Source organism: Dendroctonus ponderosae, unplaced genomic scaffold, assembly GCF_020466585.1.
Source record: "Dendroctonus ponderosae isolate FM_Combo_2020 unplaced genomic scaffold, Dpon_F_20191213v2 Dpon_F_20191213_1, whole genome shotgun sequence".
Classification (NCBI taxonomy): Eukaryota; Metazoa; Arthropoda; class Insecta; order Coleoptera; family Curculionidae; genus Dendroctonus; species Dendroctonus ponderosae.
Genome location: NW_026017110.1, coordinates 36,446,310 through 36,471,281, shown reverse-complemented (window position 1 = coordinate 36,471,281; position 24,972 = coordinate 36,446,310). Strand labels below are relative to the sequence as shown.

Sequence of the window (24,972 nt, the reverse complement as noted above, 5' to 3'; positions counted from 1 at the left end):
TTCTGCACCGTTTGTAGCGATGGGTGGTTGACTTACTCTGATGACCTCTGTGTTTGTCCATGACGATTGTACGTGATATATTTTGTACTGTTTTATTCTATTTTTTAATCTTTTACCATTGTTGACTGTACTGTACGTAGTTTATGTTGTAGTATTTTGTTTTGTTTTTTTTACTCGCTTTGTCCATAAAATTTGTGAATTTTTCGGTGGCAATAAAGCATATTTTGATTTGATTTGATTCAAGCTGCATTTTATGAGCTAATGAAAAATGGATAGTGAGTATTTAAAAAAATACACTTTGATCTTGCATCGCTTTTCTGAGACACTCTGTATCATATAAGATATTTTTAAAATGTGCGCACTTTGTGCGTCAACAACTTTTATATGAAACTATTTTTCGAAAGTTCAACACCATCGGAAATAATGGACTCTATCGCACTAAAAAACCACCCTGTATATTTAAAAAAACATGATTTCGTCCTATACAGGGTGATTCAAAATTGGCGTCATTCCTCTAGAGGTGTTGTCTGGTGCTGTTATAGGAGTACAGAAAAAATAGTAAAACAAATTCATTGTTATTTAAAACTGAGAAATTTCCAAAAAACTATATCAGAAATACGGCAGCAATGTTTTTCAAGGTAATCTGCCTTATTAACGTTGCGCAAATACCTGTTGTTTCGTAATTATTTTAAACTCCGGTAGCCATGGAATTATACAGAGTGACAATAAGATAGGCAAGGATAAACGGTAAATTCAACAAGATTCGTTGACTGCGGCACGTACTTTGGAAGTGTCAACCTGCTCTCATAACCTCGAATCCTGCGGGGTTTGGTGTTTACAAACAATCCATACAACACCAGACATTTGAATGGTTCACTCCAAACAAGCTAGTGCCTGTGTAATCTCCTTATTATCTGCTCTTATCAAGCAGCTTTTCGTATTCAGTTAATTAACTCATGCTCCATTTGTATCTCCTTGTGCTGTGTGTATTCTACAAACGTGGTAGGAATGTAGCCCTTCTTCGGTATTTATTTAGTGCTTGGGAAAGTGTCAGTTATTGTGCTCTGAATACCCCTGGATGGCCCTGATTCGATTATGGTTAATACTTGTTCCTCTGTGTCCGGAATCCGAAAATGGATTGTCGTCCACTATCGTCTGGAACCACTCTACTCGCCCTGTGTTGGCGTGAGTTCTTGCAGGTGCTGCTACGTTATTGTAGCATTTTCCCTGAACTTATTCAATAAAGTCAACGTAAGTCACAGTTTGACAAAATATTGTTATTATTGACCACCTGTAACTAGCTGTTAATGACAAAAAACATTATTGCCGCTGTAACTTGTCATCAAAAAATTGTAGGAGAGAACTTTTTTTGTATCAAAGGTTTTCGTAATTTGAAGCAAAAATCGTAATTTTTCTTTTTGAATGCTTAATTGAAAGTATTCCAATATGCTGCCAATTACACATGGAACAATTTCTAAATAATGCTTAAGAACAAAGTTGAAATTCGATTTCAACTGTTAATATCTTTTCTAGATAATATCTATCCTAGAGATTTTCGAAACAAAAATTTTCAATATTTTTCTCGTACTCCCCAAGTAAGCCTCTATCACCCCTTAAAGGAAATGACGCCAATTTTGAATCACCCTGTATTATCCTGCATTTAATGTTTTCTATCATAAAATTCAAGAAATTTCCTACTGCTCGGAATGCAGGAAGGGTTTCCGTCTATATTAGGTGGTTGTCTAATATAATGATATTTGTTGGCATCTTGGTTACAACAGTATAATAATTTTGAAAAGACAACTGTCTGAAAAAGAACCACCTGGAACAAGCCCAAATATATACCTAGGTACGTGTATTTAAAGAACTGTAATACCCCAAACGCCCATGATATTCAGCTAACTTATGAATTTTGTTCACATGATATGAAACATATTAAATAAATGCTTGTTTACTAGAAACTAATACGGTTTTTGTTTTAAGCTAAAATAAATTGATATAAAATTAATCACATTCTACACGTTTATTGCGACCATGTAATAAAATAACTTATTGTTATGATAATAATGCCAGGAATATATTTTATATATGTTTCATTGCTTTATTTATTAACTAGTTATTTCAGTTCAGTTAACATAACGATATTTTTTTTTGTAGTCAATAAAAAATATTAAATTGGCTAACATTACGAATACCATCGTATTTTCTAAATTACAAAAATCCACAAAAAACTACTGAAAAAATGCCCTTTTACTTCAAGTTAAATAATAGTGTTTCATGCATTTACAGGAACATCAATGGATTTTTATTAAATCAAAACAAACGCCTTGACGGTCCATATTGAAGTTAATCGTATCTTATCTTAACAATTTTTGCTTGCAATTTACAACTATATATGTAGTATGTGTTGGTAGTGTTAGCCATTTAAACAGCGTTTCTTGTCCTAACCATTGGTCCTAACACCTGACACATACCAGATTCATATTGATCTGGAGAATTAAAACAGAGTATTAATTATCTCTAACTATGTATTTTAAATATTTGCTACAGGTTTTCATTCAATTAATTAGTTAATTCAGTTAAGCACATAAAAATTGTTGTGTCTTATAAACTCATCGCAAATATTAATCAATATTAAAAGCGTATTGCAAGTTTGAATGCATTTTCACTCGCCATTAACATTAATAACGTTTGTGCCGTTTGTGCGGTTTCGACAATTCATAATTATCGAATAGAGATCCCAAATTGCAAATGACAAATTTTTCAATCGAAACCAGATCCGAAAACACAATTTCCTGAAAAACTGATTTATTAGACTGTGTAGTGCAGAATAAAATATTTAAAGCCCGTACACTAAACGAGATGCTAAAACATCACACAATTAATATGTACGTGACAACAGCTTATTCATCTTGGAAATTAATTTGTTTCATGATAGGCAATAAAATGACGAAAACGGCCATAAATTATGGGGATATTATTCTTTAATATCGAATATCGGAATTTGGCGGTTAAATATTCGCATCTGAAAAGCTGTTTTAAATTACACGTATATCAACGGAAAATAAATGTATTTTACCAAACCGTATTCAACCAAAAACTGGTTTGCTCTACTTCTGTTCTGTTGTCTTCTTCTTTTCTATAAATCCATGGTGTTTCATCCCATAAAAATAATAAAATAATCTTAACAGGAAAAGCTTTCCACCTCAAAATTACTTACATATTAAAAAGAACAGACAGCAAATTCAACAGTTTGCACAAGACCCATTTAGAGTTGCAACTTCAGTTCACACCAAGTGAAATCGTCCAAAACCTCGAATCCCATATAAAATACTTTGAGCTTGTTTACAAAAGCCAATGTTCGTTAAATCTATAACTAAATTTACCTTGTAGAAGCTCAGTCGAGCCGATAAAATTTGACAACTTCGTGTTTCCAGGGATTGCACACCGGCTCTATGAGGGCCTTGATAAATCCTATAATTTATGCTGGTAGATCCTTTTTACATGGTTTACCAACTTGGCTTTAAAAACCGAATTACGATGTGATATTCGAATGAAAAGTACCCCTTTCCGTTTTATCAATGGTATATAATTTAGATAAAAAAAATTCATTTAAGCTACGGTATTTTATTTAATAATATCACTCATTGTATATTAAAACCTTTGAATAACTAAACCCCTGTACAAAATGCTGGTATTTAAAGATATTAGTGATCATATTAAAATTGGGCATTTGAGATAATTATGCAAATTTGATCGTAACTGGCTATCAATTGAATAGGGGGTATGGGGTTGTGTTGTAGAAGAGGCACCTTTTATCAAGGACGGTCTCGCTCAAGGACAGTCGGTGAGCGGTCGACGATAGCTGTTCCTCACAAGAGCCAAAGCCAAAGCCAATTCTCACTTATGGCGCCACGTGCCAAATCCCGGGCAACTGTATAGCCAGATATGGTAAACACCTCTCAGCGTCTGAACCAGATTGGCTGACTGCAAAAAGCGTTTGCCTCCAGGTGAGGAGTGGCTGAAATATCACTCGCCAACCCGCCTATGGCAAACGTGACGTTTTAATACCAAAACCCGCCTTCAAAAATGCAAATGCCAGGTTACACATATAAAGTACCGCAGGCGGGTAGGGCAGAAAGCCCAAAATCTCGCACTGAAAACGATTCAGTCTGCCTCATGGATTCTGGTGGAGACAACAAATTGGCAAAAACAAGAATTATGATCGCCGCACACAATTGCAGATTACTTCTGAAGGCGAACAACTCTTCGACTTGGAAAACGAAGCAAGGAATATTGAATGAGACGTAGTTGATCTTTCGGAAGTCAGAAGAAAAGAGGAGGGCTGCTTGTCTTGCAATCTGGAAATGCTTTATTCTATAAGGATCGTGACACAATCAAATAGTAGGCTTTCCAATTAAAAAATAAATAATCCCAAAAATTGAGACTACAATGGGAATATTAGAGAGAATATTACCCTTAAAATAAATGAAAAACATAAGTTAAGACTAATTCTAGTATATCTACCCACATCCACCCATTCAGACGAAGACACGGAACTATTATACGAAGACATAAGATTGACAAGAGAGAACGAGAGACGGAGAGAACAAATATAAATAGAAATAGTTATGGGAGACTTTAACGCCATATTGGGAAAGCAAGGAGAGGCCAAGGAAAAATATATAGGAAAGTATGGATTTTACACTAGAAATCTAAGGGTAATAGGATGAAAACCTTTAAAACAGAACAAAGATTGTATGCCACAAGCACCTTCTTTAACAAAAAACAGCAAATAAAATGGACCTGCATAAGCGCAAACGGAGCGACAAAGAACGAAATAGACTACATAATTTCTTCATCCAAAATAATCACTCAAGACGTAACAGTTGAATCCAAATGATCCTGAAAAAAACAAGCTTTAGGGAATATGAAAGAAACAACCAAAAAATCATAGATACCGAAAAGCTCCACCAAAACAGGGAATCATCCGAAGGAAAACGACAGAGCCACATAAACAACATAATGAAAACAGACAACATCAACCAAGTAGCTTCCGACAAAACAGGGGTAATGAGGAAAGTAGCGGAAAAAAGCCGAAAAAAGCAAACAAAATATCATGCGAAACCAATTTAAAGACAGAAGAAAGAAGAACTGTGTATAAAAATGGTTTATACGCAACGGAACAATACCAAAATGTCAGTAGAGAGGCAAGAAGAATAAGTTTTGATGATAAGGATAAGAAAAGATAGGGAAGAGAACTATAGAATAATGGCAGGAAAGGTGATTGAAGAAAACAGAAACCTCAAATGCCTAAGGAAGAAACAAGCAAAACACCAAATAATAGCGCTAAAGGACAATGACAATGTGGAAACAAGAAACAGGGAAAAAATTAAAGAAATTGCCCATAAATTCTATCAAAACTTTTACTAACCAGGCACAGAAAAACCACCAGGAAACCAAAACAAAAGGAAAGTAGTCAACGTAGGCTCAGAAGAGATACCAAAAGGGACCGAGGAGGAAATTATACATGCTATAACTTCAATGGAGAAAAACAAGGCACCAAGAGGAGATGACATAATCGTGGAAATGATCAGGGAGGCAAAAGAAATTGTAATTCCGCAGATAAAGCACCTTTTCAACGACTGTATAGAACAGCAAACAATACCCACTAATTGGAATGAGGCAATAATAGTTATATCATTTAGATAATTATAATAATAGATATAGCACTAACCACTGCTGACTTACAGTAAAGATCATAATAGAAAAGTCGACCGAATATAACTTTCCAATCTACATGGAATTTGTGAACTAAGAGAAGGCATTTGCCTACGTAGAATATTGGCCAATATTTGAAGGACTAGACAAAGCGCGATTATACCATCGGTACAAGAATCTTTATAAAAATATAGAGCAAAGAGCAAAGGCAAAAATAAAGCTGCACGAAGAAACAGACAACATTGAGATCAAGAGAGGTATCCGACGAGGAGATACAATAACCACAAAACTCTTTAACATAGCTCTGGAAGGAATCATCAAAAAGCTTGAATGCGGAAGTATAAGACTGAACATAAATAGAACCAAAATATCACAATTAAGATTTGCAGACGATATTGATCTATTCGCCGACAACACAATAGAACTTGAAAGAATGCTTTCCGAACTAGACAGATAATTTTCGAAAATCGGTCTAAAATGAATAAAAGACAAAATGAATAAAGCAGAGATGATGAGCCACGACTAGGTACAAATAATAGTCAATGAGCCCATAATGGAGAATGTCCAAGAATATGTATATCTGGGACAACAAATAGACATGGCAAAGGGTAACAAGAAGATAAAAATTTAAGGGAGAAAGGCTAGGAGAAGCGCGGCGTTTGGCAAATTAAGCAAAACCTGGACTCTCACAGAGACAATAGTGACTAAATTAAGGACAACACAGAGAACCATGCAAAAGTACCATGATAGGCGTAACACGAAAAGACAGAAAGAGAAACGAATGGATTGTACACAGAAAATCGTAGATATAGTGGAGAGGGTCACAAACATGTTGTGAAATTTTTGCAGCACATATGCGTTACAGACGACAAATGGAATAGCCGAATAATACGCTGCAGACCATGGCAAGGAAAAAGAAGAAGAGATAGATCAATTATGCGATGGTATGATGACATAAAGCGAGTGGCAGGATTTAGATGGATGAGAACAGCACCACAAAATAGAGAAAACTGGAAGAGAGGAAGGGACGCTTATGCTCAATATTGGGCGAAATTGAAACCTTGATGATGATGATAAATTGAACAGTTCTTCCGGATGTTTGTAAGGTAAACTTCATCAGTCACATTTTTTTAAATCAGTGTATATGAGAATTCATGGAAAAATATCTCGTGATCACCAAAAAACTACTTAAAAATTGTAAAGGCTGTTAAGCTTTCGAGGCCATTTCTTGAAACTGGTAAGTTTTTCGGATGGCTTGCATGTTCAGAGGTGGTTTGCTTGAGAACTTACACTGTACTGATGGTAAGTCACTCGTGATTGCAGAGCAAAATTCAATTGTATAACTGCCTAAAAATCCGAAAAACTCACCAGTTACTTTAAAATTATTTGCTACATCCATATATTATCACAAAGGTACAATTTATAGGTGAAACTTTGGCTTGGGGTACATAGATACCAATTTAGAAACACTTTTTTCGCTCAAAATCCCTTTTCCTTGAAATTTTATAATTAGACGACATTCCCAATAACGATAAAAACTAATTTAATACCAACTTCGACGCGTGATAATGTAAGACACCCTCAGGATCGGTTTCGATACTATTAGTTCTTAACGACTCGATTGAGCCAAACAATGACAATAATAGTCTACAAAATTTCACTTTATGCCGTCGCTAAATAAAGTACAAGTTTCGGGGACACTTTAATCCCGAAACACGAACTTAAAACATAAAAACATGCAATAAATAATCACAACCAAAAGACGATTAATAGAAAAAGTTGTGTATTTCACGGAAATAAGTCAATAGATTTATTGCACTTACAGATTTTAACACATCCGTCTAAGGTTTGTCCTTAATTTCATGAAATGAATATGTTAAGATAAGTATTTCAGAGTGTCTTTAATTAAATATTTATTCGACGTGTAATATTCCATGTATAACTTTCGATATATTATTTAGTTTATTTTCCAATCGCAATACCCACTCAATAAATATTATAATACTAATCATCATTAAACATTATTAGGAGAATACGAGTTTATCTAATTTCTGTTGAATCAATATTAATTACATAAACTTCAGTTAATTACAAATGTTTTGAATAGCAACAACTACATGACCTGATTTCAATTTGCATTTATATATAATTTTTTTCTTTAATTTATTAATGTATTATAAATGTTTTGCCGTTGTATATTGGAAACTGCGTGATTTAAAATTGGCGTCACTCCTTATAGAGGGTTGTAGAGGCTCACTTGGAGAGTATCTACGAGAAAAATGTAGAATTTTTTTCTAGAAGACATTAACAGTTGAAAATCGAATTTCAACTTTGTTATTATTTATTATTTTAAAATGGTCCCATGTTTTATTGGTAGCTTATTGAAATACCTAAGGATTTGGAAGGAAAAGTACAATTTTTGCTTCAAATTACATTAGTAAGTAGTTTTCTAGATATTATCAGTTGAAAATAGAATTTCAACTTTGTTAATACGAATTATTTCCAAATGCTCCCATGTTTGTTTGATAGTTGTAATAACAGAGATAAAATTCGATTTCCAACTATTAAACACTTTTAATTTTTTTTCTCGTATTCTCCACGTGAGCCTCTAAAACGTCTTAAAAGAAATGACGCCAATTTTTAATCATATACATACCCTGTATAATGTTGAGAACTGATTTCGTCTTCTGATAAATCTATGCGTCTTTTAACCTCTATTGAATCTTTATGTGTTTAAACCATTCTAATTTCTTTACGTTTTTTCCTCCTGTTGTATCTTCGGTGCGCGGTTAATTACTCCTCTATTATATCATGCCATTCTTCACTTTATCGTGTTTAGAAACAAAATACGATAAATATTCTATTATAAGAGTTTTTACGTAGAATGCGAAGCACAGCTTACTCACTAAAAGTTTGTTTCTTAATCAAAAACGAAATGTACTTATAACTCACATTGACTGGTAAGCAAATGTGAATACATAAACTAAAATTAAATCAGATTCATAGAATTATCAAAAACTGCGCTTGGAAATATATACAACTAAAGTAAAACTTATACCGAAACACATGTACCCCAACTCCTAAAAGTATATACTTGACAAGTTGTCGGAGATAGTCTTACCCATCTCCGACAACTTGTCAAGTATATACTTTTAGGAGTTGGGGTACATGTGTTTCGGTATAAGTTAATTAATATAAGTATTAAGAACATTTTAAGCTATTAAATATGGACCGAGACCTCGAAATGGTGTATACTGTACATCGAGATATTTTGGATGCAGAATTGGATATAACTCCGTTGGTTCGCTGGCGACTCGCTCTTCGATATGCCGGCATATGTTTTGGCGAATCGCTGCGATCGACTATGCATGCGGCTGTTATATACCTACTGCACCAAAATATGAAAATAAGAAAAAGTTATTTGAACGAAGTAAGAACATTTCCGACCTCTGTCAATAACTCTATTCTATAGGTCAAAAAATCCGCCAACGAACATTATTGATTGTTAAACGTTGCATTGCACTAATTAAAAATAATTCGTTTTAATGTGTGCTGATTTAAGCAATGAGAAAATTTTTACTAAGAACAAATAGACTCGGGGCGCTGGAATCAATTTCCAAGCATCCACTACTGCGTATCGCTTGAACAAATATCACCAAACTGTTTAAATGCCTGTTTGCTTATACTAATTTTGAATCCAATTAAAAATTGAATATTATTTCTTGTTTACCCTAGCACATAAAAATCAACATGTATTTGAATTTTGCTCGATTTGATTCGATCTGTGCCAACGGTTATTGATTTAATGTTTATCAATTTTCCGAGGACCGACAGCGATTTAAATGATATTGCAGAAAAATGTACCCAACATTTTCATGTTCAATGTTAAAATCGACTGAATAGAATCTGTTTTTGTAAGTTCTGTTTTACGGTTCTGTGTACTGAGTTTTAAGCGGCAAATACAACTGCAATACTTTAGTTGTATATATTTCCAAGCGCAGTTTTTGATATTTCGCTAAGAAAGCACCGAAATGAGCATACATAAGATCGGCGAACGAACGATTATGATCATATGTTTATCTTGAGGAGATCGGTGCTGCTTGACTATGCATACCGGGGTAAGTCATATTCAGTTGCCGCATATTTTGTATATGCATATACAGGGTGATTTTTGCTCGATTGCGCATTAAGCGTTTACGTAGAACTTTATACACGATATTTTTAAAAAGACCAGAATTACCAATTAATTGTACTTATTCTAGCAACTTAAAACATTTGCGGTTATGCGATGTTGCCGCTTACATCAAAAACTACCTACAACTTTATATTTTCATTGAGACATCGTGTATATTATGTCACACTTTTAGCCTTATAGAGCCTTTTAGCTCTTCTATTTTGCCTTTGACCCCTAACTTAGCAAACGCGATTTCCAAAATTTAAAAAAATTCGTATTTCTATTCTAAACTAAGTTCCAAAAAACAAACTCCGATTTCGACACATACACCAATTTTATCTAAATTATACAGGATGTCTTGAAAGTAGTGATCTACCGCCTAAAAATCAAAACGAAAATAAAGCTTTTTAAAGTTTTAGCCGGATAATCACTAATTTCGAGAAACTACGAATTACGTTTAAAAAATACGAATATAATTTGATATTTATAATCTCGCCTTAGATAGATTTGATGGAATATGAAACAAATCTATTCAGATGTATACACCCAACCTAAGCGTTCCACCTCATACTGCGTGATTCAAAATTGACGTCATTCCTCTGGGTGTAAAGCAAAATAGTTAAAAAATAATTGTTATTAATAAGAAAGAGATATTTGCAAATTAACTAGACGACAAAGATGGCAATAATGTTTTTCAAGGTACTCTGTCTTTTAACATTACGTAAATAACCTGTTGCTTCTTAATTATGAAAAACTCTGGCAACCATGGATAAAAACAGTAAGCCGCAGAGAGAGGTGACAACAAATAGGTTGGCACTACGTTGTCACTTTTCCGGCAGTGCTGGGAAAAGTCAACCTTTTGGGGAAAATGAGTGATATCCTAAATGCGCCACAGATGTTACCAAAACATCCTGTAGAAGGTTATGTATCAATGATCAATATCAACAGAATAAAATACATTTAAGTTGTTAAATCATCAATGACAAGAAGTGTTCGAAGTTCTGCATGATTAATTTCAAACATGTTTGTGCTTTTGCAACCAGGTTATTGTGAAATCTTCGTAGACTGGACTCACATTTTGAGAAGCCTCTTGTATTCGGTCAATTAACTCCTGCTGAATTTGTACCGGTGTTCGCCAGATCAGAAATTTTATGTGTTCTTGTGTCCTCTGTATCTCATATACATGGTAAGAATTCTGGAACCCTTCCTCGGTAATTGTCCCGTGTCTGGAAGCACCTCAAGATCATCCACTATCTGGGTCAATTCTTCGTCCAATGTCTCGTGCCGTTTGTTAGCGTAAGTGCTTACAGCTTCTACTATGATACTGTGGCATTCCCCAAAATTAATAACAGATCCGCAACGTGGAAGTTGGTATACATTTCTTGAAAGATGTTTCAAACTAAGTCGAAGAACTTAAAGTTGAAAGGATTCTACTATATCTACCTGATGACAAGAAGCATCATTACCGATTTGACTTTTCCTCGAAAAATTGTAGAAGAGTACTTTTTTAGTTTCGGAGAGTAAACATAGTAATTTTTCTTTTCGAATGCTTAATTATTCCAACTCCAATACCAAACAAACATGAGACTATTTTAAAATAATACTTATTAACAAAATTGAAATACCATTTTCAACTGAAAATATCTTTTATAAATTTCAGGAAAAAACGTTTTCAAAATTTTCCTGTTCGAGAAGAAGAGTAAAAGAATTTACGTTAATTGTGATTCACCCTGTATACTTGATTCATTGGCAAGCTGACAACTCAGAACTTACTTGCGATAGAATCTGAACCAGAGGTCCCATAAAAATGTGTTAATGCATTAGTGAAACGAAGTTATGTGCACTAAACTGAATTACCTAAATATTTTTAAATTATCTTTTGTGATGATCCATGTCCGGACATAGATTGAGTAAATTGCAATTCAATACTGGAACGTTTGGTATTGTCCGTGAATTGTTGAATAATGGAAAAACGTAATTGCTAATAAATTGAACAATTGTGGCTGAATTCAATAGCATTATGCTATGAATAACGACATCGCACTTCAACTGGCAAATCATTATATTTACGCAATCGGATTCTACATTATTTGGGGACAATAAATCTGAGCCTTTCAACAAACCTAATTAATTTCACCCATTAGTGCTATCGCCGCATAGTCATGATTGAACGGTTCCTAAGAGTTTTCTAAATTTAATTGGGACAGGGGCTGAAGCGCCCAATACTACACAATTGATAAATAAATGGAACCACACGATTTTATTCAGTAGAAGGCAATTCCGGTTTATTTTAAAGGGGTGTTTTTAAATTTTTTAACAAGCCTTTTAACAAACATTTATATGAAAGTTCAATTATGGTATAGATTTTATTGCTACACCAAAATTCCTATTAATTTTAAAACTTAAATAACAATTTTTTCCAAAAAAATTAATGTTAGAAAAATAAGCCAATGCTGAGATTTGAATTATTAAATGTATACAGAAAATACGCAAATTATCTTGTGTCAGACTCAAATGATCCCCATCGTACGTGTGAAACCTATTTAAATTAACCTCAACACCATTTCACAAGCTTTATGAAACTTTCCAAATTAAACCACTTTTGTGAATCCACCGAGATTGATTAGGGCTCGACGGAGATACTGGGGTTTTGATTAAGTTCGTAATTTATGCGAGTAGAATAACCCTTTCAGAAGGTTCGCAAAGTTTTGGAACCGAATTACTTCCACGAAACCAAAATGGAAATGATCTAGTTGAAATTCATGAAGTTAAAAATTTTGTTAAGGCGAAGATTCATTCGAGATGCAATCTTAACGGAAAGTTTGTTGACGGCAAGACTTGAATGGATTCTGGAACGTAAACTTTTCATTGTTTAAACTTGACCTGTGCTTCTCATATGTAAGAGAATTGCTCCAAGATTTCACGACTTCATAAAGGCGATGGAAATTTTTAAATTACTAGGAATTTTGCATAGAACTACTGTTAAAAACCAATGTATTCGGGTATAAAAAACGTAAACATCTGACTATTGCAACTAAAATGTTTTATTAGGGACAATTTCCAATTTATTGTTAAAATTTACAAAACTGTTGTGATCATCGAAAATATGGAAAACGCAAAAGTTTTAAGTCAAACATCTTCTAAGATTCGGGATCAGTTGAGACACTCAAGAAACTAAAAAGATCCTATTATTTTAAACAGGAAAAAGTAGTACTTAGGGCACCCGCAGATGAGCGTTTTTTGTAGCGCGACAGGTTTGAGGCTAAAAATGAAACTCATTATTTCAAATACAGTCGCCCACATGAGCAGACGGGCGGCTACAAAATTGTGGTAACGTCAGATGAATTTGTTTACTTCATTTGGCTTGTACCGAAACGGCATGGTAGCACTTTTGACGCTTCAAAAATGTGGTTCTTCTGCAAGCACTAAATTCGTCTGCGGGTGTCCTTACAGGTGAACAGCACTTGAGCAACAGCGCTAGTACTCACAAGAATTTTAATGCGCTGCCGGAGAATGTTGGGACCCTGCTATCATCGCTATTTTGAAAATTCACTGCCAGGCATATAATGAGAGTGCTGGCCAGCCGCAGCTAAAAAGTACTCAGCACAGTAAAGCTACAAGACCGCTAAATTCGAATTCTGTGCCTGTAAATATTAGTTGTAACATGTGGACTATTGGAACTGCTACCTGCCCTCGCCCTCTATATGGGAGAATTTTATCGAAGGCGATGAGTTAATTGTGCAAGTTGTTTTCCGAGTCTCTCTCCGTTAGCTTTGCCTTCAATTCAAGTATTAAAAATACAATACCCGCTTCCAGTGATATTTTATGACAGTCGATGTCTCCCTCCTGCTAAAGTTATCCGGGTTTTCAATAATTTCAATCGCGCATTTTGATAAAAACACATAGAAAAAAAATCGCGAATCAAAGTCTATTTTCAAGCAATCTAAGTCGAAGCCCCCAAGTTTCTTCTGTTAGAATTCTGAGTAGGTATTTAAAAAATGAAGTATGAGTAAATTGGCAAATGTCATTTATGTTCTTTTTGAAACAAACAGTTGGTTGAAAATTGCGATAAAATAAACGAGCTTTTTCAATTTACGAACATCATAAACAACAATTTTCCCTGTATTTGCAATGCAGTGTTAGCGACAGCTCCCGTTTTATGCTGTAAAATTATAACTGCCGGACGGCGAAACAAGGAAAACACAAGTTTTAGGCAAGTTAACAACTTTTCGGGTAGGTACGTATATTGTATGTGATATTGTTGTGTTTGAGCAAATTAAAAGCAAAAGCACACACTGAGAGTAAATTGCACCCCAATGTATACTTTAAATTTAGACTTACAACACCAAAGAGTTTACAGCAAAATGAAGCGATTAAAAATAATCATAACACAACCAGTAAAATGTTGAAGAACTTGCCCTTAAAAACGCTGCAATCAAACTGTCTGATTGATAAAAGCAGTTTGGCGTTCTTTTTACTATAGATTCGTTCTGTCGTGCATTAGAACTTAGTTCATGTAATCAGAGTTCCGGGCAGCAACTTCTTAACTTTTACCATTTAGATCTGAATTCATCCGATAAATCGGTAATGCTTGTGCTGAGATTGTTGTAGTATGATGGTTTTAATCTATTTTACAAATAAAGTGTGTCTTTCGCCGCACTTGTTCATTATCCATGTATAATCAAAAAGTTCCAGACAGTTTTTGAATGTGATATGCATAACTACATCTAGTAGGTTTTGATAATCTCGGAGAAGTTTACCCCTTTCTTCTGCATATGCCGTGCACTAGTATTGGTATTATATTGAAAGTTGTTCAATCCCGCAATTCGAATTATTGGTCTGTAGGCTGATCGATCAGGCCGATCTCGAAAATGTGTCTTCTGCGGGAAGCGTGTCCGGTTGTAAACGGCACAGCCTTCTCATTTTTTTTTAACTCGAGAAATTAATAACACACACGTCAGAACAGGAGCATACGTATGTTGATCATTTATAGAGATTTCAATGCTCAAACAGGACAAGAAGTGATATTCAGTCCTACAATTCCAAACCAAGTTTCCAAGGAGTGTCCACCGATAACGGAACTCGGCTAATCCAACTAGCTGCCAACAAGAATATGCTAATGAAGTTAACGATGTTTGAACATAAAAATATCCATAAACAAACATGTAAATCGACCGATCGTATAACTTGCAACCACCACATACAGGTTGATGCAAGACACGGCAGCAAATGTTTGGATGTTAGAAACTTAAAAGGGGCCGCAGACTCGGATGACATATTGGTCAATCGGCTGTGGTACGTACCTGGTACGCGCCACATTCAGCCTACGACTATCTAACTAAAAAAATAATAACGGATAGGATACAGACATGTTAAAAATTGCATATATCGCGACATCTTTTCAGAATAAAATTCGAGACAACATACAAGAATCAGAAGATCCCAATCAGTGTAATGGTTTAACGCAGTGGAAAAACGTGGAAAACGCAATTTCTAATGGGGCAACAGAATGTTTTGTAGAAAGGAAAGGAAGAAAAGCAAGGGCATGGTTCGATGAAGAATGTGAACGCATAATAAAACAAAGGACACAATACAGAATTATAAAAGATCAAGATGTTTTGGAAGCAAACCTGGAACTGTACAGGGAAATAAGAAGGCTAACAGCAAAACTCGTCAGACAAAAAAGAGAGCCATGGAACAGATCATCCTCAACGAAATAGAACTTAACAGGAGACTCAATAAGGCAAGGTAATTCTAGAGCAAAGCGGCGAATATAAAAAGAGGTTAGAGGTTTCAGACTAAGAAAAAGGTACATGGGAGAGCAAAACCCAAATGTAAAGAAGTGAAAATTCAAGGATTACTTCCAGAGACTTTCAAACATTCACAGGATGCACCTGTTCCTTTCTATGGAGCAGTCCGACTTGGACGAAGTTAATACAGCAACTAAGCACCTGAAAAACAACAAATTCCCTGGCAAGGACAATATACCAACTGAGTGCTTGAAATAACAAGGAGACACAAGATATCAGTATCTACGTCAACTGATTATTTCGACATGGCGAGAAAAACTAATACTTGGGACATAAATTCCAGAAAGAAAAATAATCCAATCCAGAAAAGTAATAATTGGTTTATCATAATTGTAAAAATAAACGAATTGTGACACTCGATTGTATCTTGATCCGGATTATTTATCATCTTTAATTGCAACTTTGATTCAAAGAATCACATTAAATTTTGCACTCCATCAGAAGAAAAGTCAACATTAAAATCCCCACTTAGAATGAATGACAATTTATGGTAGTTTTAGCCAAGTAAGCTGGAGCCTTAAGGCCGGTCGTCATTTGGATGCGGTTTCGTCAGAAATCGTCCGAAAAGGAGCAAATGATTCGATTTAATTGCAACGCACTGGAGCTTGTCCACTCGATCCGAAGTCATTGGTCCGAATTCATACGAACAATTGCGATATACAAACTATCAAAAGCAAATGGAATTCGTTCGCCGGTTCGCAGTGTTTCTGACTGAATACCAAGTATTATTTTAACACACCGATCCGAAACGGATGTTGAAAAACCAATAAGTATTTTTTTTAACCAAACCAATAGTAAAAAAAATAATCCGCCTCAACAATATGGAACTTTTTCTATAATAAATAAGTATTTCTTATTATTATTTAAATCTTCCTATAAGGACAAGTGATGGAATTCTCCAAATTATTTTTGTTTTCCTAATGTCAGCAACCCAATAGTTTTTTCTTTTAGCTGTAATCGTCTTCTCACAAGATAAGTATTTTTCAAAAAATAATCCATTATTATTAACAGTGGTATAATTACGCTGATTATTGTATAATAAGCCAGTATAAAGTTGCTCATTTGATACATAACAACTATGACCAATTCGTACGATAAAAAAAAACTTGCAGTGGACGATACCCACATACGCGGAATCTGACGAAATCCGTGTACAAGACGTCCTTCTAAAAGACAAACGCCCGAAGATACAATTTTACTTACAATGGCTCGTGCGATTTGTACGAATGATTTAGGATCAAGTGGACGAGCTTCAGAACGCCGGAATTAAATTAGATAATTAGCTCCTTCTCGTACGACTTTTGACGAAAGCAGTTCGGCCCGCAGACTGCACACTGTCATATACACAAGAACGGCGCACAGACTACCCACTATTTTAGTCCGATGATCGGCCTAATGGAACTCGCGGGAGACTGTGTGCGTGCGAGAGAGAACCGCGTACTGGTCTTTATTTGTGCTACAAATAACGGCGCCGTAACACATTGCGATGAGCTTACACCGTGCCATAGAAGTTATCACTTGAAAAAAGTGACAAAATCAAGTGGTCCAACTTCAGAAGCAACGATTATTAGAGGCTGAGACATATTAATTGAGAAGTAATGTTCTCCTCAGCTGCATATTGCCACTGGTTGAGGCCCGTATGTGTAATTACCACTGCGGATTCAGACGGGGTAGATCGACGGTAGACCAGATATTCACCATCCGACACATGCTGAAGAAGACGTGAGGCTAGAAGCAGCAAATACACTGCCTCTTCATAGATTTATACAGGCATACGATAGCATAACCCCCAATGAATTTTGACTGAAAATCGATGAGAATCGACTGAGAATCAATGTTGTTTTTATAAGATTTTTCATCCTGCAGATATCGCCTGTCGAAAAATAACTCAAAACGGGTCTAGATTTAACCAAAGAAATTCGTATAAATCCATCTGCATATCAGAATTTCAAAACAAAATTACAAAAACGGATAAGACCAAACCATTGTCAAATGTTCCATTCATTCAATAAAACGTTTAAATATATTTTACTATACAAAATACAGCTGTCCTTGTTGAAACAAATTCAAAATTTAAAAGTAAATAAGCAAAATGTTCTCCAGTTTTAAAATGATTGCAGAAACTACATGCTGAATTACAGCCACCATAAAGGCGGTATACATATAACGTGCCGCTCCTTTGGGAAAGTTTCGCCTTGTAGCTTCTACGTGTAACGTCTTATTTATCGTTCTAACTGTGCGCCATTGTAAAGGAGTGCGCTTTTTATCATGACGTTTTCAGCGAAATATTCGAATAATATTTTGGAGAAGTTATCATATATATGAAAGAGCAGAGGTTCAGCAACAAAATGAGAACTTTAAAGTAAGCATTTTTTTAAAGTGCCAGATATTTTCTTCATCCGAAATGAATGCACGATTCGTATGAACTTTCACTTGCGCCCAGTTTTGATTTTGAGAAGTAACTTTTTAAGAATTTAATTATTGCTAATACGACTTGCTGTGTTCATTAACATATTATAAGTACCTGTAAAGTATATAAATTAATCCGTGATGTTTTATCATTCTCCACCAAATTATAAAATGAATAATAATTTTGATTTGGAATTGAAACACGGTCAGGAAAGTATATACAAAAAATGAATAAAACAAATATGTGCATCGTTTTCTCTAAAAGTCATAATAATTTTGGCGATTTTCAAACTATTTACAATTAGTTATATAATTCATTGACATACAGTGGTCCTCAGAATATCATTTATAAGATGCCTGGAGTCGTGTTGCTGTAAAAAAAACTGAAAATTGAATTTTAGTTTTAATTTTTATTATCCTTGACATAAAATGCAAAATAGAACAGTAAATACAATTGGAAAGTCCGAGACAGACAGGAAAAACTCACTAAAAGTAATAGCGAAAAACAAAATAGAAGGATGGTGGTATGGGAATGTTATCCGAAAATGAAGATACGTTGAAGATGAAGATAAGGCTCCAGCGTACTCACTACAAAACGATATCCCAAGTTCTAATAAACTTTAGATAATAAATAAATGTTCACAATAATATTAGCAAACTTTTGTTGAAATTTGTATTAAAATTGTGTAGGAATTTTTATTCTGCAAAAGTTTAGTTTGCATGCAATTTGATTTTTAAGTGCCAAGTTTGAGGATTACAATGGTCTTTCTCAGAATAATGTATTTTATTTTTAACCATACACATTTCGTAAGCGTTATAATAACACATTTAATAATAATGTAATTAGCAATATATTTACCATTCCTCAATAATTTTTAACTTATCTAAATAAGTGTTTATTTGTGCTGATTCAGATTTTCTTTTACAAAAAAGACTCCGTAATCAATCAATAATTCAATTATTTATAACCTGTCGTTAAAAAATTAAATCTCAAGTTACGATTTTCTTCTGAAACCGATACAATAACTTTGAGATGTTATGGCTGTAACATTAGTATGAAATGTGGATTTATCTGAGAAAAGTATGTAATCAATGTATCTTTCTCCCATATTTGTTTTTGGATGGTTCGAATCAGCGAACAGCATTTTTTTGTGATTGATTTCTGTTAGTGGCATTCTAGGATTTTTAACTATTAAAGTCTTTAGCCTTAGTCTCTTTGATCATCTCAACACAGTCTTCATTATAATTTCATTTTCTATATCTTCGCAGACTAATGCCACTTCCAGTAACAAAAAATATTTAGGTTTCTCATAGCTGCTGTACGTGAAACAACAATGTTACGTTTATTTCATGTCAATTTGCCCTATCTCTTTTTCTATTAACGACGGTTCGACAATTCCATAACATTGCATAATTTAAATAATTTGATGCAATGCAATGTATCAGTTTCACTTGCGTAACTGATTTTGGGTTAGATTAAGTGTTAATCTGAGACCGAAAGCACAATGCATATTCACACTAGACAGGATGAGTTTATATAGAGAGTCAGTTTATAGAACAGGACTTTAACGGTCAATAGAAAATCAAATTTTAAGATGAAAATATAATATAAACATATGTTGAAAGCGACTTTGTTTTTTGAGATACAGGGTGGCAAATTTAACACTTTTTTTTAAATAATTCACGTAACTTTTAAGATACTGTAATAAAATTCTGTACTATGGGAATTATTGCAATACCACATCCAATCATTCGACTTTACTTTGGAAATTTAAACTTGTTTAGGTTAAGTTTGTTTTGTTGTAAGTAATTAATTTGCAATAAATATTTCTTTTGGAAAAATCTACAAAATAATTGCTGTCAGCGATGTCAAACAAGATTACCGTAATACCGTACGTAAATATGAATGAAAAATTATTTTATTCCAAAATCAGCTTGATACGGTAGGAAATAAGTTCTTATTTATATTTAAACTATTATTTAAAAATTAAATATTAGTGCCATGTGGTGCCCTCTGGAAATTTGGCGAAAACTTGGACACGTTTGGATGTAACATTGCCATAGTTAAAAATACTGAAAAGGAAATTATTACTTTGCCACCCTGTACTTCAAAAACAAAAGCGTTTTCAAGATATGTTTGTATGAATTTTCATCGTAAAACTGGATTTTCTATCGACTGTTGAAGTCCTGCTACTATAAACTGACTCACCCTGTATATAATATAACATATTAACCAAGAACACAAATATAAATTTGTAGGTTATTTTCCACAAGATTCACTAACTAGCGATAAGTGAAGTCTTCGAGCATCTGAACTAGTAGTCGCTCCTCTCAGATTTTCGGAACTTCAAATATGACGCGATAATGTGATGCAATTTAATTAATAACTTACTCCATCCGAAAAGCAAACAATAAAAATAATATTCCGATTTCGATTTCGTCTAATCCTTTTTAATCTATTTAAATTGTATGTAAAAAATTACAGTTGCAGCCACTGGAATAGTTATTCATTTTTCTTATAAGCGAATATGGGCTACTTAATTTGAGGGATTTATTGTTGAAAAGTAGGTGTTTACTTTAAAGGATTTTTGCCATTTTGAAATTATTAATACATATTTGTGAAAAGTAAGTCCTTTTCAGCAACAATAAATCCGACTTAAATTAAGTAACACATATTATCTCATACGAAAATTAAATAATTATACGAGTGTATGCAACTGTCATTTTTTGCATAAAATTTCAAATACGTATATCAAAAATAGTAAGACTTGGGTACAGGATATCCTGTATGGATGGACTTTTAATTTCTACAGTTCTTTGAAATTTGAAAATCGGACTTTGATTTGACAAGTTTTGAGATGTAAGGTTTCGAGTGTCCCAAAACCCGAATTTTGCCGAAAAAATCCGGCTGTAGTTCTAGCATGTCGGCAAACTTTCCACATCCAAAAATTGCGTACAAGAGCTAAAGTTTTTTAATTTATTTCGCCTTTGGAAATTTAAAAATCGGCTGATTATTGGGCTGGTAACGACGTAAAGAGTGCGGATAGGTTTCAAAAAACGACCTATCATTTATTATCTGCACTAGTGGATTATCGAAAGGTTGTTGATGCGCCAAGCAACGCACATTATTTTCTTCTGGCTACGATCTTCCATATTTTTGCAAGGATTCTCTTTTTTGCTCAATTTTTTGTAAAATTTCCTTTTTTTTCTGAAAGGATTTTCCGGTGTCTTTCATTGATCCTTTTTCATCTTTCGGTCCTGCAGCTCACAAAACCCGCTCCATATTAAGGAGTACCTGACCGAGAATAAATATTTAAACTGAATATTCCTCATTCAAGTCATTTTACTGTTGGTACAAAAATACCCTATAAAACCACTGCCTGATATTTAAGCTAGACAAGTGTATTTTCAATTGTTATATTGGAATAGATAAACAACAGAACAGGTAAAAAGTTGAACGATCTGACGGCGGGCCGCTTCGGAGAAGAGATTGTTAACAACAACGGAAACCGATTAATAACGGTATGGGAGCAACTAGACTTAAAAATTCAAAATGGCTTTTTCCAACACAGGGAAATACACAAATACACCTGGACCAAACCCTCCCAAAATCGCAGATCAGAAACTGACTATCTTATTACTAAACAAAAGACAAAACTAAAAATCCAAAACGCCAGAGCAAAACGCGGACCAACATGCGGAAATTATTACTATTTTCTGGAAGCCAAAATTCTCTTTTCTTGTGCATATCGAGGATGGCAGTTTTAGATTAATTCGAATAAAAACTATTTTAGATGACTTCGACACACTGTTCAATTTTCAAATTTCTCTTAATTTTTATTAACGACCCTTTATAGTATAGAATATTCTTCTTAATAAATAAATAATCGATGTCCTCCTTAGCGACATAATTTTTTTTTGCGATAGGAAGCCATCCAGGAAAATTTAATTTCATGTCTCACTCTGTTTTGCCCTTTCTTTTTCTAGGTGCTTTTATTTGGTGATTGCGGTTTCATCTATTTATTGTAAATCGCCAGATGGCACTTGACCGCTGCCCTTCTGGAGGGTATAAACGCCGAATCCACCTTAGATCTCTTTTTCGTTTTGTACTGACGCGCCCTTCTTCAGATATTGTTCATTTAGTAAATTAAGCAACAGCTTACAAGTGTTTTTCCTTCCAATACAGTACACTCAATTTCATGCACCGATTTAGCGTTATCGACAAGTGGCCATATAATTTGGGTCTAAAATGGTTGCAAACGCGTACATTTAAAATTTAGGGTTGGTTCATCCCAGGGAATGAAAGCAATCACAAAAAGAACCTCGTATAAAACATTTCCCTTTCACACTCAAGTTCAATTATCCGAGCAATTTTGCTATAGTATTTTTTGTAAAAAAACTAAAGTAAAAGTGTTTTTAGCTTTTGTATCAACTGAGAAATCAGTTCTGTTTTGTTATAGTTGGCGCACCATGAACAAGGGTTCCGGTTCATCCCACAAAAGTTTATCAAAGAAATACTTTTTGCAAAATGAAATAATGCTAAAAATATTTAACGCTGTAGAAACAAATCCTAAATATTCAGTGTAGCAGCCAAAAGTACGATTCAATGAACTCTACTTACTTAGTATCTCTATGGAATGAATGAGCTCTCCTTGTAAGCCGTCGCCGATTTGGCACGCGTAATTGCCTTGATCTGCGTGTTTGATATCCTTGATTTGTAAATTGAAACCCACCAGGGATATTCGTGGATCTCTAGATATCTTTTGTTCGCCGGCACTGAGCAAAGTTAGTCCTCGCTTCCACACAACCACGAACGAACCTGTAAGAAAAAATGACAAATAATGTAAATATTCTAAATTGAGCAGTTAGTCATTAAAACTAGCAATAAAACAAAGTAGCAGCAATTTCTATGTGCAATTATTTCCAGTTAGAGTTATTTGCTGCATCAAATTAATTAATTTTAATAAATTGGATGTTGCCTTTGGTTATATTCGTGACATTCCAAACTAGATTATGCTGCTAATATATTTTCTAAATTGTAGCTGAATATTTTCAGTAAGCTTTGTTTAATAAATTTTTCGATGATCTGTAATTCGGTTAACTCATTGGTGATTTAGCTTGAATAACATGTTTGAGACTGGACTACAAACTGCTTTTATTTTCTAAAAATGTCCTTTTTGGTTATAATATAATATTGATACAATCAGCTACAGACTAGTTCAGCAGTTTAAAGCTAGCAATAGTCATTGTACTTATTTTTTCTTAAGCTTTATTTTTGTGCGACCCTAATGGCCTGACAATATTGGTATTTTCCCGTCTATCTGATATCGTTAGCCTTTTAACAAATCCTCAATGTATAAAATTGTAGCAATCAGGTTTTATGCGTCTTTGTTCCCGCAGCTAACTTCCAGTGCACTTTAAATGCTCTCGACATACACAACAATTATATAACTTGAGAACATTTCAGAATGCGGGTTTATTGCCGTTAGCTCCTTGCCAAAGAGCTTCATACCTTTATTAGGTTTCATCTGAGAGCAAAAGGTTAGCTCATTTGGTTGCCTTTCTCGTCTACTAGACGAAAACTACTTCTGAGGAGAAGAAGCAAAAGTGGAAGGTATTACCACGACTCATTTCTTGAGTACGTAAGTGATACGGAGTTTTTGGAAATACATATTAGTAAATTAAACTGACCAGCAAAATAGACGTTACACGGACAAGTTTGGACTAGTTTTGGGAATGTTCTGATTAGATATATTCAGAGCGAATAGATTTCTGCTTGAAGCGCTATTTAGTGCATATCTTTTCGGTTAGTGCCTGGTTGTGCAAAAAAGTAGTGCAAATGACAAAAAATGGCTTTCTGCGTGGCAAATTGAAGGTAGTGCAACGAAGTCTGCACATATCACAATTGTATTACGAAAACCAAGCAACAATGTCGGCCTTTAGAAAAAAAACGTTTTAAGTTTTTTACATATTAATGGGTTTATCTGGAGCACACCTGTTAAATTGAAGCGATCCGAGCTCGATTTGAGATAGAATGGAATTACTTAATAGAACATCGTTGCAAAATATGCGAAAATAAAATATAATAATAATAAATAATCTGACTTTCTTGCGCAAAATACTATCGACTTAATCGGACCTCCTGCCCTTTCATGTAGACGTATTCAGTATGGTATGTTAACGAAATGAGTTTTGAAACTATAAAACAATAACAAAAATCAATACCACCTTTTAAGCAGGACAAAGTCACAGTTAAAAAATCTTATGGTAAAGTTGAAAATATAAAAACACGTTTGATGAAACTTTTTACGAATGAGATAAGTTGCACATGAGAGGAGTCTCAACACTATTAAGTAAAAGTATTGTTGCGGCGAGCGCGGAAAAGCAAGGTGTAGCGGCAACGCTACCAACCAACTACCCAAGTTTAGTGACAAAACACTGAATTAGCCAGGGCAACAAATGTTTCTTCTCTGTGCGGGAGTTGCTGCAGTCCAAATATGTCACAAGGCCAAGAAAAATCAACATAGGTATACAAGACACTAATACGACCTGTCATCATGATGGATGCGAGACATGGACAATGACGACTTTCGACCCAACAGGAAAAAGACCCCTAGGAAGAACTAAGCTAAGTGAATTGATAACTGGTAAAATGTTACCCTAGATGGCACGCGATGGAGAAGGTGGTTCGGTTCAAGCAGCCAAGACCCAACTAGGGTTGCAGTGCTACAGTTATTATTATATTTGTATTCATCAAATTTTCGAACCGCATTTGCAGCATAAACAGTCATAACTAAAGCTCGGATTTAAAGGCAAGAAAATTTGAAGAAAAAGGCGCCTATATAGGCAAGGATTTTT

General features: G+C 34.4%; 2 protein-coding genes across 4 annotated transcripts in view; both read right to left on the bottom strand.

Annotated features, from left to right (window-relative positions):
* Positions 1–24,972, bottom strand: part of LOC109541235 (probable E3 ubiquitin-protein ligase HERC4) — a gene marked incomplete at its 3' end in the record, with an annotated part of 482,710 nt that overhangs the window by 197,759 nt on the left and 259,979 nt on the right.
* Positions 1–24,972, bottom strand: part of LOC109546292 (MAM domain-containing glycosylphosphatidylinositol anchor protein 2) — a 317,852-nt gene that overhangs the window by 124,090 nt on the left and 168,790 nt on the right. For all 3 annotated transcript variants that reach the window (XM_048665078.1, XM_048665089.1, XM_048665083.1), the window contains exon 3: positions 22,736–22,933. In XM_048665078.1, the coding sequence (XP_048521035.1) occupies positions 22,736–22,933 (198 nt within the window). The remainder of the gene's footprint in view (positions 1–22,735; positions 22,934–24,972) is intronic.